At 40.9% G+C, this 15,475-nt stretch overlaps 1 protein-coding gene across 1 annotated transcript; it reads right to left on the bottom strand.

Annotated features, from left to right (window-relative positions):
- Nucleotides 1-521: 521 nt before the first annotated feature.
- On the bottom strand, nucleotides 522-2,630 carry LOC146626693 (leucine-rich repeat-containing protein 51-like). The gene is made up of 4 exons (XM_085360741.1): nucleotides 2,579-2,630; nucleotides 1,919-2,124; nucleotides 1,531-1,679; nucleotides 522-648 (listed from the first exon to the last, which is right to left on the bottom strand). Exons 1-4 carry the CDS (start codon nucleotides 2,628-2,630, stop codon nucleotides 522-524), a joined length of 534 nt encoding a protein of 177 aa, XP_085216867.1.
- Between the last annotated feature and the right edge of the window lie 12,845 nt (nucleotides 2,631-15,475).

Raw genomic sequence — 15,475 nt, 5'->3', positions numbered from 1 at the left:
GTTTTCACTGAGGTATTCCCATCGAGGGTCATGCCAAATGTGCTGGATCCCTTCTGAGTTGAACAAATTCATTTTACACTCGTCTAATCACAGAATGTGCTCCCAATATGAAATATCCCAAAAGAGGAAGCAACTGTATTTCACAGTTCAACCGCAGTTCACTGAAGTTGACTTTACGCAAGGTCCTTCACATTGTCTGAGCTGTCACAGTGATTCTAACTTCAACCGATAACCCCTGGGCCACATCAGCATGTTCAGATTTGTACAAGTAGTGCGCCGTTTGTGACATCATGTCGTGACGATGGCCACCGAGAGTCTGATTACCTCCTAATTACTACTGCAGTAATCAAGCAGGAAGATGGGTGACCATAGCCACAGCCCATAGGTCAAAAATGAGAACGCTCACAGGATATTAGCTCAGCTGTAAATAACATGGATACCAAGATCTGACGCAGGGAATTGAGAAAAAAACAAAACAGGCTGGTGACGAGAGGACAAACATTTTTATTCAGCAGAAACACTTAATGGTCTCGGGGGTTTTTTTTGGTGCCGTGAGAACGCCAGATATCTGCCATGACCCGCTCATCTCGTGTCACACCGCTGAAGTCCATCGTCTTCAGCTGAGGCAATACAGAAATCACGTAATTCCTAAACACACAAAAAGGCACACACGTCAAAGTCAGCTTTGACTCCAAGGGCTCTGTGGACATGTTGAGTGCTTCCATATATGAAAATTCATATCAGCATTAACATTTGATTTTAAATAAGGACGATATGTCTAAGTCTTTGTGAAGCAGACTTTGCTGATTTTTCACATAAATGAGAGTATGAAGTGAGATGAAAATTAAATCAAAAAGCTATATCCCTGAGATATTGAACCTAATAACCTGACACATCTAATGTAGACATAAGCAGGTATCAGAGGTATCACATATCTCAATGTGACATTTCTCTGTCTATATCTGTAGGTGTTGCAAAAGATATATGATTAGATTCAGTGCATTAGTTATTACAAATACTGTTTAAACTAGAATATTATGGTACTTGGTACAGTACTACATATATTCAGTTAATGACATTTTTCATAAAAAGGAAGTTTAACTTTACCTACTTTAGGTAAATTCTGTACTTTAATAGGAAGAATATTTTAGCTCTTGTTTTGCCACTTTGCTAAAATAGTTATTACATTTCTGATCAAATATTCCCTCTTACACACCTGTGATTTCCCATTAAAAAAACATAGCCCCCTGAAACAACTGTCAAGTTAGACTCAACATATGAGTTATCCTCAACATGCCGCACGATCTATGAATCTATGAAGCAGGTTTTGTCGGGGTATTTTTTTCTTTCTAATTCTTTTTTTTTTTTTTTTGCTTTTCTTCTTCTCTGCTTCTGGCCTAGCCTCTTGCTATCAACTATCTACAACCAATCTAGAACCAGCCTGTGTATAACTCCACACACTGCAACTTCAGATCAGCTCTGAGAACAGAATGTCTGTCTTAAGTGAAATTGCTGAAAATGAGCTTGCACCTGTAGCCTTTGCTTGTTTCTATGAGATTGCCATGCAATGTGATTGTGTGCAGATGCTGGAGCTCTCTCAGCTTGTCCACTTCTGACAGGTTCCAGATGCTGTTGCCATGAAGATACAGCACACGCAGTTCTTTCAGCTCACACAAAACCTGTAACAGGGCTTAGTTGTAAATTTAAATCAATAAAATGCTGGTTAGCTTGCGAAGATATCAGAATTTATTGCATTTTGGGGAAACAAATGTAGATTATAAACATTTCATAAATAAACAGGGAGAACAAATGTTTTGTATAAGACGTGTGTAATTATACATCAAAGACAGGGGCTAATTTCAGAAGAAGACATAGAAAACTGAAAATGAGCTATTAGAAGAACAAAAATGATTCTTACAGGTTCTATGCAGGTGATTTTGTTGAAGGACAGATCCAACCATCCAAGCTTTGATGGTTGTGCAAAAAAGTGGTTGATCGTGTACTGGAGGCCAACAACGTCGGTGAGGCTGTTATTACTGAGACGCAGAGAGCAGCTCAGGTACTTCCCCTTTGAGTTTGTGGTTAAAGGGCGGAGCAGACTTCGGGGCAGCTCTGCCAATGCACCTGAACCAAAAATAACATAATGAGACTTGATACATCATACGGGCAGCTTTGGTACTTGTTTATATGCGGTTTTATTTCTGCTGCTTAAAGCCGCTCTATTAAAGTGATTACTGCAGTCATGTTCACAGAATTTTATACTGTAGAAATAAGAAGTGATTTGAAGTATTTTATTTTAAAATGCTTTAAAAACAATAAGTTACAAGTTTGTGTGACTAGATTATGCTAGTGTGTAAACATTGCAGTATTTAAATTCATGCATTTTGATAACAGCAGTTGATACACTAACTATAATTAGGTGGTTTTGTAAGAGCAAGTGCTGTCCTAGAAAATACTTCCTACCAAAAAGCTCACCCCCCAGGAGCACTTAAATAATTATTAATGGAAGAAATATATTTAAAAGTAAACACTATTTCATTATCTACTTTATATTTCAGGATTTTTAAAAATATACTACCTGCAACATTGCTGAGATTTTTAAAAGAAAGATCCACTGGTGGACTATACATGTTCAGTTCAAAAAGTCTCCAGCAACAGCAGAATGAATGTCCAGATTAAACCTAGAGCAGTGACTGAATACTGAAAACACATGGTTGCATGAGAAAAAAAATTAAACATATTGCTTAGCGATGAAATTCAAAAGTCAACATTTGCAGTTTATACACAAACACACACACACAATATAGAATGCATTCAATTGATATATATTTTAGAAGGAGAGAGAAGAAGACCTAACATTGATTATAGATCACCTCATCTTTCTACTTCTTACAGATACATGCATGCATGGAAACCACAGAATACTATCCTGCAGTAATGCAGTCCCAATAAGAAGTTTTAGAACATTTAAAAAAAATGGCAAAAAATATCATATTTTGCATGGTTAATCTTAACAAGGTTCCAAGTAGAGCTTCAACATGCAACAAGAAGAAATGGGAGTGAGACAAAACAATTATTTGACCATGCAAGTTATTGAAAACAAAGCTTAAACTGAAACAAGTTGTTTTCCAGTTGGTAAAACACTTAGAACCACATGCTTGTAAAAGGTCAAATCTGTGAAAAAAACGTGGTTTCATCATCATTTCTGTCAGGTACTCACATTGTCATGATGTTCTGATGGCAAAAGCACAAAAAACATTTCGTTTTTAACGTTGTCAGGTTGTTGAACTGCATAAACAGGGTCTCTCGCAGGACGCCATTGGTAATGGGGTGGGAAGTAGTAAGACAGTCATTTGGAATTTCTTAAATGATCCTGGGGGTTATGGAACAAACAAGTCAAGTAAAAGACCCAAAAAGATTTCACCAGAACTGAGGAACCAATTGGCAGTCCGTCAAGACATTGGAAATCCTCGACCCAAATTACGACCGTTAATGGTGTCGACTGCAACTCCATAACCATCAGACAGCATCTGAGACTGAAGGGCTTCAAAACCAAAAAACGTCTTCAAAGGTCTCCTTGAAAGCCACAGAACTGACCGTTTGGACTTTGCAAGAGAGCACCAAACATGGGACACTGAAAGGTGGAAGGAAGTTTTATTCTCTGATGAGAAAAAAAATTTAATCTTGATGGTCCTGATGGTTTCCAACGTTACTGGCATGACAAGCAGATCCCACCTGAGATGTTTTCATTTACAGGGTTTACAGGGTTTTTTGGAGGTGTGGTCCTAAACTTTTAAATAAAGCGTTGTTTTCAAGAAATTGCTCAAAAAAATGTTTTGCTTCACTCCCATTTCTTCTTGTTGCATGTTGAAGCTCTACTTGGAACCTTGTCAAGATCCAACTATGCAAAATACGTTTTTTGCCGTTTTTCAAGTGGTCTCAAACTTTTGATTGGGACTGTACATTGCCAACCAAAACATGACAACGTGATTATTGATTACATTGCAAGTCAGTCAGCTAAAGCACATAATAACAATGTTAGAGCTTTTGACTTAAATCATAACCTGGAATCAAGTTTTTCAGGCCGTCAGGAAGTCAAGGAATGCTCCAATCCAATATTTGGATCATGTATTGTACCAATCCCAACTTTAAAAGCTGGACATCGTGTGAATGTCATGACCAAAAATCTTACAGCACAACCCTGTATCTTATGAAAAGATCAATGCCTTTTACCTGGCATGCCAATTTCCTCACGCCATCATCGGAGTCCAGATGAACTGGTGAGTGAGTTGTCCACGGAACCAGATGCAAACATGTTTACCTATTATGTGTGTGGTGTGGAAAAACTCACCTGTCTAGAATATATGTCACTGTCTGCATTTCTATTATTGGGATATATATGCTCTAACTCTCCTGAATTGTGCATCTATGCTGACAATGTACCAACGAGCACAGAAAAATAAACAGAATATGAGTTTGAGAGGGTAAATGGAGGACATATTCACAAAGAAGAACTCAAAGGACAGAAGAGGTGATCATGGAAAATTACATCCATCAGCCGGAGATTTTCCTCACCTTGTTGCTCCCTCAAGATGTCAGTGTCTGTGTACGCCTCGCTAATAGCACAACAGCACCTCATTGAAAGAGTAAGGGCAGTCCTTCAATAAGATATGAAAATGACAGTGAGCCATAGTGAAGGACACAGACAGAGACTCAGACAGAGGCTGGAATCAGGATGGGTTTGAACAAATGTTTTGGAAGTCAGAGTATGTGAGGTATGTAAAGGAGATATCGAGTGTTTATTTACAAGCCGCATGGTTCATCTAATGTTTAAGGTGATCTTCAAATTTATGTCTCACTGATAAATTGCGTATAAGCATGTGGGAGGGTGGTGTCATTGGTGTGTGTGTGGCTGAGTCTCTTAAGATCATAGATCAGGAAACAGGGTCATTCAGATGAATAAAACATCAAGCAGGAGACCAGATGGAAAAATCTGGACTTCTTTCCTCCCTGCAACGGCCATGAGTGATGTGCTTAATACCCATGTACTACAGTGAGTCCATTCAGCCGCACACAGTAGGAAGCTGAAAAATCTGAACAGCAGTGGTTTGAAGGGATTGAATATTCATGAGGGCACCGTAACACTGTAGGCTATAGACCTCAGGATAATCAATATAGAGTACTGTGCAAAACTCTTGAGCCACTCCTTATTTCTTTATACACTGTAGTTTGAGCAAAAGTTCTCCAGGCTTTCTGAAAATCTCTCAAAGTCGTTCTTTGGACATTGGCAGAGGAATGTGTTTTTTTCTTTGTTAATGTTTATTAATGAGGTGATTCTAATGGAGCTACTATTCAATAATTTTGCACAAGGTGAGCAGTGTATGCTTAAAAAAGCTGAGGAAACTGGCGAGTTGGAGGAAAAATATCCAGCTACACAATATCGAGTATATATATTCATCCAGTCCTTCAGTTTAGTTCAGTTGAGATTAACTTTAACGGGTCTTACAGATCCATTGGTTGCAAATTACATAGACCTTTATAGAGTGATGAATTCCACTTTGAAATGTTTTAGCTTAAACTATCATCACTATGTACAGAAAGGGTCAAGAGACAGGTACAACAATGAGTGTCTATGGCTATCTGCAAAAAACAGTAGAGGCTCTGTCATGATTTGGGGAATGGATGGAAGTATAACACAATAAGGTACTGTCAAATCTTGATCCATCATGGAATACCATCTGGAAAGCTTGTGACACATTGCCAATGGAGCAAAAGCATAACTACCTAGTGAAAACAGACAGGGGAAGCAGTGTGGGATCATCTTGACAGAGAACAGAACAAAAGGCAGACAAAAAATGTCTTTCAAGAAGCCTGGAGGACTATTCCTGAAGACCACTTCAAAAATTTAGAAACAGCAAGCTTGCCCAACAGAGTTCATGCTGTGTTGAAGAATAAAGGTGGTCACAGCAAATGTTAACTTTAGACCCTTGTGTCCACTCTCCAAATTTCCAAGCCAAATATAAAGAAATGGGAGGTGCCTTAAGACTTTTTCGCAGTATAGTATTTTATAGCTGTTTATTCTCAGCTGCATTGTCCACTGCTTAACTTGGCAGATGGCTGTCGCCAAGTCTCTTTCCATTTATTAGCACCTTACATTAGCGCGGTACTGGAAGTGGAGAACTGGATGCAAGTGAAACTGAAGTAGCTCTAAACTAGTTTAAACTTTCCATTAAAGACTTGTTTGGGTAAGTGCTATCAGTGTAATATGGAATGAGGAAATATCAGGCGAAGGTAAGGTACTGGGCTCAAGAAACATAAAACTCTGTTCTTTCCTTGTATACTGTATTTCTGTATTTATGTAAGCTGAACACTTGCATATGACTAAAAACCATGAAATAAATAAAGTCCAGGTTCTGATCAAGATTTAGTAAGATAGTTGAACTTGTGTTCTTAAGAGTCACATAGCAGAAAAGAAACAGAATGGACACTCTGGTCTGAAGAGTTCAAATCAAAGGTCAAAGTGATATAAGAACTCCACATCACTCCTCATCCAATTCAGCTCACCCGCTTCAAACAAAACAACAATTATGACATTGTACACACAGCACTGAAATGACTCATTTAAAAACAGCGGCTTGAAACATAATGCATGTTTTTACATAATCGTTCAGCATCGATGTGCTGTTAATGTTTGGACTGCAAGATTGGTAGAGCTCGGGCAGCCTTTAGTGTTTCACGTATCCCTTTAATTTCTTTCCGCACTTGCATCTGCATATTATATAGGTGGTATAAGCAAGAAGAACGGCTTAATACAGGCACATTTTCAGCCTGCAGTAAGAGACCTGCATAAACACAGCCGCTGTTGTGTAATACCAACTTCTGCGGCGTAAGTGCATCTGCCATTGTCCCCTGATGAAAGGTAATGGTATTAGAGGAATATCCTTGCTTCCTGCTTTATTCTTAACTATCGTATTTGAACATTTAAAACAAAGGAGATGGATTTAAACAAGATTATTTCTTCATGTGACATTCAAGGTGATCCACAGCGTATTCAGCATGCACAACAAAACAGCAGCTTTCTCACAGTTAATGTCATTTTAATTATCTTAACATTAACTGTGCAGGAAAAAAACTGGGGAATGGATGCCATGCTGGTCAAGCAAAACAATTTTAACACTGTCTGTTATTTAGTTTTTGTGTTTTCTTCTGTTTGACTGAATATATATTTAGCCAGTCATACATCCAAGCTTGTTACAATAAACATGAGAGAAAACAGCTATTGTTACAGCAGAAGAAAAAATATCCATTTGAGGAAAGTCCCACCCCTAACTCAATGCACTATGTATTTAAGTTACTGTTAGTGTTTGTTTGCTCTGTGCTTAATTGGGGTCTTTGCAGTACCAGTCAAAAGTTGGCCTTTCAGCAATATATGAGCATCACCTAATGCTGTGCTGAAAACAGTGCCGACAGTTTATTGTCTTCAGTGTTATGAAAACAATGTTTAATTTTAAAGCTGTAATCATCAAGTCCGAGCCACTGAAATTACTCCATTCTCTTTGATACTTCTTTTTACTTTTTGTACTTTAAATGTTTCAGATTTGTGCTTAAAAATGATATTATGCTATACTGCAAATGTGATTTTCCTGCATCTCTCAGTGTATTCAAACACTTAAACTATGCTATCCTATCCTGGAGGTGCATAGATCCCACACTCAAAATGCATCATTCATAGCTGAATATGAGAAATTTATAGTGGCGAGTTCATCACTTATGCCCTTTGCCCAGGGGTACAAAGACATACACACATTCAGACATACACAATGAATGCTGGAGTGTGCACAGTTACTGTAAAAGTACAACGATCTTGGCACACAACTAAGATAAGATAAGATAAGATAAGATAGAACTTTATTAATCCCTCGGGTGGGTTCCTCTGGGAAATTCGATTTCCAAAAAAGCACAGCACCGACAGAAGTTACAGAGTTATACACACACACATATATATAAATACAGAGACAATATAAATAAAATATACGAAGGGGATAAATAGAATAAATAGGAATAAAAATAAAAATACAAGTGAATTGCACATTTCAAGTATTGAGGTCTATTGCACTGTTGACTATTTACAAAAGTATTGCACAAAAGGTATTGCACAGTGAGGTGAAGAGGCACTACAGCTTAGTTGTTCCCCCCTCCTTTGTCCTCCTGTTTCCCCTCCCTCTCCCCTCCAGGGAGGAGTTAAACAGTCTGATGGCGTGTGGGACAAAGGAGTTTTTAAGTCTGTTAGTTCTTGTCTTGGGGAGAAGCAACCTGTCACTGAACAGACTCTTCTGGTTGTTTATGGCCGTGTGCAGAGGATGCCTGGCATTGTCCATAATGTCCATCAGTTTCTTTAATGTCCTTTTCTCTGCCACTGTCACCAGAGTGTCCAGCTTCATGCCGACCACAGAGCTAGCCCTCCTGATCAGTTTCTCCAGCCTGGATGAGTCCCTCTTTGCTGTGCTGCTCCCCCAGCACACCACAGCATAGAAAAGTACTCCAGCAACCACTGACTGGTAAAACATCCTCAGGAGCTTCCTGCAGATGTTAAAAGACCTCAGCCTCCTGAGGAAGTACAGTCGGCTTTGGGCTTTTTTATACAGGTGCTCTGTGTTGCATGACCAGTCCAGTTTATTGTCCACCCACAGCCCGAGGTACTTGGACTTGTTGACCACCTCCACCTCCTCCCCCTTTATCTGAACCGGCAGTGGACCTGCTCTAGACCTCCCGAAGTCCACAACCAGTTCCTTAGTCTTTGAGGTGTTGAGTTGCAGGTGGTTTGTGTGACTCCATGCGACAAAGTTCCTCACCAGACTTCTGTACTCCTCTTCCTGATCATCCCAGATACACCCCATGATGGCTGTGTCGTCTGCAAACTTCTGAATGTGGCATAATTCAGAGTTGTAGCAGAAGTCAGAGGTGTACAGGGTGAAGAGAAGAGGGGACAGCACAGTTCCCTGTGGTGCTCCTGTGCTGCTGACCACTGTGTCAGACGTGATGTCCTTCAGCCTGACGTACGGTGGTCTGTCGGTGAGGTAGTCGGAGATCCAAGCCACCAGGCAGGGGTCCACCTCCATCCTGTTCAGTTTTTCTTGAAGCATACAGGGCCGGATGGTATTAAAGGCACTGGAAAAGTCAAGAAACAGGATCCTGACCGTGCCTTTTCCCCCATCCAGGTGTGAGTGGGCTCTGTGTAGGAGGTACAGGATGGCATCCTCCACTCCGACACCCGCCTTGTATGCAAACTGTAGTGGGTCCTGGGCATGTTGTACCTGTGGTCGGAGGAGGTTGAGGAAGAGCCGCTCTAGAGTCTTCATAAGATGTGACGTCAGTGCCACCGGTCGGAAGTCATTCAGCTCATTGGGCCGGTTCTTTTTGGGGACCGGGACGATGCAGGATGTCTTCCATAGGGCGGGCACTCTCCCCAGTCGCAGACTGAGGTTGAAGACTCGTTGTAGCGGCTCCCCAAGTTCAGCAGCACACGCCTTTAGCATCCTAGGACACACCTTGTCTGGGCCTGCTGCCTTTCTGGGGCGAAGCTTCCTCAGTTGTCTCCTGACCTGATCCACTGTGACACTGGGAGATGTTTGGGAAGAGGGGAGGGGGGGAGATGTCTTGCTGCTGAGAGAGGGATTGGAGGAGGGGGGTGTCATGGTGTCAGGAAGGGGGGGAAGCGAGGGAGGTAGGAGAGTGGGGATTGGACTCTGTAGTGAAGGTGAGGGTGGGGGGGTTGTGGGCTGGTCAAACCTGTTGAAGAAGTTGTTGAGTTCGTTTGCCTTCTCCACAGTCCCCCCCACTGTGCTTTTCTTGGTGTTGTGGCCTGTGATGGTTTTCACACCATTCCAGACCTCCCTCATATTGTTCCTCTCCAACTTCTGCTCCACCTTCCTCCTGTAGGTGTCCTTTGCTTCCCTCAGGCAGCGTTTCACCTCCCGCTGTGCTGCCTTCATCTCCTCCTTCACTTTGCTCCTGAAAGCCTTCTTCTTCATGTTGAGGACAGCTTTGACTTCCTGTGTTACCCACGGTTTGTTATTAGGATAACACCGTACCGTCTTAGCAGGGGCGACCGTGTCCACACAAAAGTTGAGGTAGTCTGTAAGACAGTGTGTCGCCCCCTCTATGTCCTCACCATGTGGGCTCAGGAGCACATCCCAGTCTGTGGTGTCATAACAGTCCCTCAGAGCATCCTCCTTTTCTGGGGTCCATCTCCGGATGGAGCGCGTTGTGACCGGCTGCCTTTGGACGAGGGGTGTGTATTGTGGCTGTAGGTAAACCAGGTTGTGGTCTGACTTCCCTAGTGGGGGGAGGGGGGTGGCTCTGTATGCATCTCTCACATTAGCATACAGTAGGTCAATTGTCCTGTTGCTTCTTGTGGGACAATTCACAAACTGGTGAAAAGCAGCCAGAGTAGAGTCCAGTGTGGCATGGTTAAAGTCTCCAGATATAATAATGAAAGCCTCGGGGTTTTGTGTCTGAAGTCTTGCTGTGACTGTGTGTATTTTCTCACAGGCAGCTGTTGCGTCGGCCCTCGGAGGGATGTAAACACACACACAGATCACATGACTGAACTCCCGAGGTAGATAATATGGCCGCAAGCTAACAGCTAGCAGCTCCAGGTCCGGACGGCATACCGAAACTTTAACGGAGACGTGTCCAGGGTTACAGTATCTGTTGTTAACGTAGACAATGAGTCCCCCACCTCTGCTTTTTCCGCTGGCCTGCGTGTCCCTATCGGCTCTCACGGGTGTGAAACCGCATAGGTCTACGTTAGCCTGCGGCGTTAGCTCGGTTAGCCACGTCTCCGTGAAGATAAACAAGCTGCACTCACGGTATAGTCTGTGGTTGTTCAGAGCGCACAGTTCGTCAATCTTATTCTGTAACGAGTTCACGTTGCCCATGATCACTGTCGGGATTGATGGTTTGAATCGCCTCCGGTGATCCGCTCTCCTCGCTCCAGCTTTGCAGCCTCTGTAGCTCCTCTTTAGCTCGGCCGGGATGTTGTGTCGCATGCCGGTCTGTCCCTTTGTTTTTAGTGCCAGCAGCTCCGCTCTCGAATAGATGAAGGAACTGGTTCCAGAAGTTTTAAAAAGTGCATTATCCATCTTGTATCGCTATATCTAAGAGGTATAAGTAGAGGAAGGTGAAAAAAAGTTTGAAAAGCCTAGTCTAAAAAGTTAAAGTTAACAAAAAGGTGCGGTGTTGCAGAGCTACTTGGAAAGGCTGCCGTCACTCCAGCGCCATCTTGAACTGCATTACCACACACATTAAATGACCATGGATACAATCAATATTCTGTGTTGCCTAAAGGGACATAGAAAGAATCTTTTTTCCAAATTCTACCTCCATGAAATTTTTCTACCCCAGTGCTCAGGCTTTGCCCTTACCATGTCTCTTCCCTTCACTCATTATCGGCCTCTACTCTACATTAAAAAGCACTGATCTTCTCAATTTCACCTTCTAATTCTCCTTGTCTGCTTTTTATCAGTCTCTCCTATTTGTCCTTAACAACAGCTGTGTGTCCCTGTCCTTCAGAATCAGTAACAACAGACTTAAAGAGGGGTATTTTCTCACCGCAATTTCCCCTTTTCTTCTTATGTAATAAATGTGTTTCTTCTTCTCTTCATGCATATTCTTACCTTTGTTCTGTCACTGTCTCTTACTCTATTCCCCACCCTCTCCTTTTAGTATTACATAGGAGGTCATGCTATTAGCACACTGGTCACTCGGGCTTCTCATGGCATGGGCACACTTTGCTGCTTACCTTCTATTAAGAATATACTGACAGTCCATCAATGGCCTCCACAGCCAGTCACTCTCTTAAATTCTCAGTTGTGTAGTCAGTCAGAAAGCTAGTATATCTGTCAGCAAGCTGCTGTGTCAGATGGTCATTCAACCAGTCACGCAATGCATCAGTCATGTCAGTCAATTTGACAGGCAGCGTGGGTAAAGCAGTGTATCAGTCCATTAGTGAGGCAGTCAGATGGATGATGTATACAGCGATGCTACTAATTAGTTATCCAGTCAGTTGTACTGCTTTCATCAGAGACATACGAACACATAACAGAAAATAAAGAATCTTCACTATTGCTTTAGCAGGCAGTGTAACTCAAGTTCTGATAGTACTGTGTTTGTTTGCCTAGAATTACTTCCTGACATAAATAAATGAACAGTTCCTTTCTGTTGAGATGATCCCACGCTGTTTCAATAACACTGAGATCTGCAATCTGGGGAGATCAGTTCATGACAGAGTGTTTTTCTTTTACTGCATCTATTTTACCAAAACACCTGCAGGGCACCGACCCTTGAGGCCTGGAGTTGGACACACCTGCCTTAAAGCCATATAAATAATTGTTTATTCCATCAATCAGTTCTTAACTATTACTATTTTGTGTTATTCAATAAATATAGTTATGCAGCTAAATGTAATCAATGTCTGAAGATTAAGTATTAGTATTCATTAAGCAGCTACATTTCTGTGGTTTTTACTTTTGTATTTCACCTTTATTTATACAGGTAAATCTCACTGAGACATGAGGTCTCATTTTCAAGAGCTACCTGTTTTAAATATCTGTAATAATACTGTGTTACTATCGTGTGACTCATCAGGACTGCGCAAAGAAATCCCAGAGTGTGTCTTGTGATGTCTGAGAAACCATAACGTAGCAAAATATGTTTTGGATGTTGTGGAGGTTTGCGGGGTGGGAGCTCTCTGAATCTGGCTTGTTCTGACTTCCATAGATGCCAGATTGCATTTGGATCTAGGATTTTCGAAGATGGGTGAATGCCTCGGGCAGATTTTGTGGTGTGTAGCAGTTTGAGGTGTGTTACTGGCTCTACAGCTGTAGAACCAGTACGACACCCAGTTAGATCTACTGTAAGGTTGCTGCATGTCAAAGTGGCATCTAAATTACATGAATATCAGAACCTATCTATTATAAGCAGAACATTGCAGATGATTCTTGTTAAATCACTTGATTTGTCAATGGTATATGTCAATGGCATAAATATGAAATATTTTAAGAGAGAAATAGGTGCCGACAGTAGTTGTATTAGGCTACAGTCCCAGTGTTGAATAACTAAGAAGATCAAAACCTAAGTAGGCTAAGGATTCTTGCTAAAAAAGCATGTATTTCAAAGAGGGCAACTGAAAGATAAAACTAAAAAGCTGGACAAAGTTGTTACTATCTCTTTCAGTCTTTTTCATACCTTTTGTTAACTAAAGATCACTGGGAGCCCTTTTATCAATACAACCTGTATCACCCTCATTCAATTTAACAAAGTGACTTCAGGGAGTTGCTCAATACAGCTCAGCTGGAGCAGGTGGGGTTAAGTGCTTTTGTCAAGGGCACCACCAGAGGTTTGCTTGTGAAGAGTAAAAGCATTGCTCAAAGATCTGCTCTGCCTCAGTGCTGGGAGGTGCACTCCAGTCACAGGCCACAATTTTGACACTTACACCACAGATTTGTTCAAAACTCATTACATAATTGGAATACATGTAACTGAGAAAACCTAGTGCTGCGGTACAGAAAAATAAATCATGTTACACTGATCCTGTTCGGTCCTCCTTTTGATGTTTTACAAACCTTGGTTGAAGAACCACTAACTGTTCAGTTAATAAATTTGTTTCAATAACTCATCATTTCCAAGCAAGATCAGAGAGTTCAGTATGTGAAACTTGAAGTAGAGCAGTCTACTGTCAAGGCTAAAGCCCCTAACATTTCAACATATGCATCAGTAAATGTAATCTGTCCCTTCTTTTCCCATGGCTTACCTCAGAAAAACTCAATTCAGCCTGTGAGTTTTAGCAGAATCATACTGAAAGACAGTCAAATGACCATCGGTGAAACATTTATCTTCACTGGAGGATTGTCCACCTCTGTAAACTGCAAGACTGACATTATATGCCAAGCTGTTAAACATTAAAACTTATACCTGCTCAAAATTAGCGTGCCATGCTAGGCGTGGCCTTTAGCATACTGTTACTGTGAGCTTAAGTAGGCTCCAGTAGATGTACAGATAAACATAACCTTAAACGTTGAAATGCTGACACTTTTGAAGCAGCAGAGCAATCCTTGTTGCTCCAACCTTTACAGACCTGAAGCCTGTTTCTCTGCTAATGTACAGAACTTTTCCCGGGTAAGAAGCTTTTAACAAACAAGCTCACTAGCTAATAAGCTAAAATTTTGACTGCTTGATTTAGCATATAAGTAATGTTTAATAAACATGATTGCTAGCCAATATGCTAAAAACTGCTTAATTTATCCATGTGATGAAGTTAGATGATGCTAAGTGAAAGTCTAATTAGTGAATCACAAAACTACATTCACTCACACTAAGTATTTTTGCTGCACAAAAAGAGTCTTTGTAATGTAATGAAGCAAAAATAAGACAGACACTTGTTCTGTATTTCAGTATTTCGTATACTTCTCCTGTTTAAAACTGCCTTACTAGCATTTTTTGTGATTAAGGGTACACAAAGGGATAATTATACCGCCTTAAATGAGCTGCATGGATTCATTCTCTGAAATTAATTAATTTTCCATGACGCTTCAGGATGAGATTGCTATGCATCATGGAGGTTTGCATGTCATGGTTGTACAACTCACTTAGAAAAGGAGCAAAGAGCTAATTACACTTAAGCCTTATCATTTAAGCTAATGTTCATGGGTAAACTTGTAAACATTAATTGTCTAGGTCAGTTTTTCTTTCAGTTGAAGTTCAGAAGACAGACATGACAAAGTTTGAGTTTCTGCAGACCTTCCAGAGACCCACAGAAGATTGATAACTTTCCATTTGTAGTGGATGACAAGCCCCAGCCCAAAAGGAACTGAACTTTACAGCCTGCAGTAAGTGCAGTAGAAGAAAGTGTACTCTAACACAGATAAGTGTATTGGTTTCACACTAACCACCTGCTTCAGATCAACCAGCAATTTGAAATGGATCAAAGTGACCTTAAAAAGGTGCACTCTGATTTCTCATATGTGTGCACAGTTGGGTTTTTTCTTAGAGTTTACTGATTGTAACACAGTGTAGAACGTTTCATGTTGCTGATCTGAACAACAACTAAATAAAACCAGATTGTTGTTTTAACAGTGTTATCCACCCTCTTGGCTTCTGCTGCTCCCAAAATCTTATGAATTTGGTTATATTGTTGCTCCTGGTAATGAAAGTTATATTCACTTTCGTTACCAGGAGCATAACATTTTTTCTTTGTATTGTGTACCAGTTATACCTTAACCCAACCTCACAAAGCCCCTTACATATCAGCATTTGTGTTGTTTTAGTAAGAAATTGGTAAGTAATCTCACAGACTAATGTGTAGTCGCTCTTTTTATCAGAATATTTTCATGTTAGACAAAAACACGAAATTGTGTAAACTCCCAAGGGCTTAATTGTTGCAAATGCATACTCAGTGTTTTAAACTTTAGCGGAG

This window comes from Diplotaxodon limnothrissa, linkage group LG8 (genome assembly GCF_057381915.1).
Source record: "Diplotaxodon limnothrissa isolate DT_005_m linkage group LG8, D_limnothrissa_male_GT1.1, whole genome shotgun sequence".
Classification (NCBI taxonomy): Eukaryota; Metazoa; Chordata; class Actinopteri; order Cichliformes; family Cichlidae; genus Diplotaxodon; species Diplotaxodon limnothrissa.
The sequence above is the reverse complement of the archived record's forward strand: the minus strand, read 5'-3'. Positions and strand labels throughout refer to the sequence as shown.

Excerpts from the sequence above, each read along its gene's own strand:
- LOC146626693 (XM_085360741.1), bottom strand. The coding sequence starts at position 2,630 with ATGTATAGTCCACCAGTGGATCTTTCTTTTAAAAATCTCAGCAATGTT. Across the intron at positions 2,125-2,578 it reads AAATCTCAGCAATGTTGCAG|GTGCATTGGCAGAGCTGCCC; the intron begins GTAGTATATTTT and ends TTTTTGGTTCAG. Across the intron at positions 1,680-1,918 it reads AAATCACCTGCATAGAACCT|GTTTTGTGTGAGCTGAAAGA; the intron begins GTAAGAATCATT and ends GCCCTGTTACAG.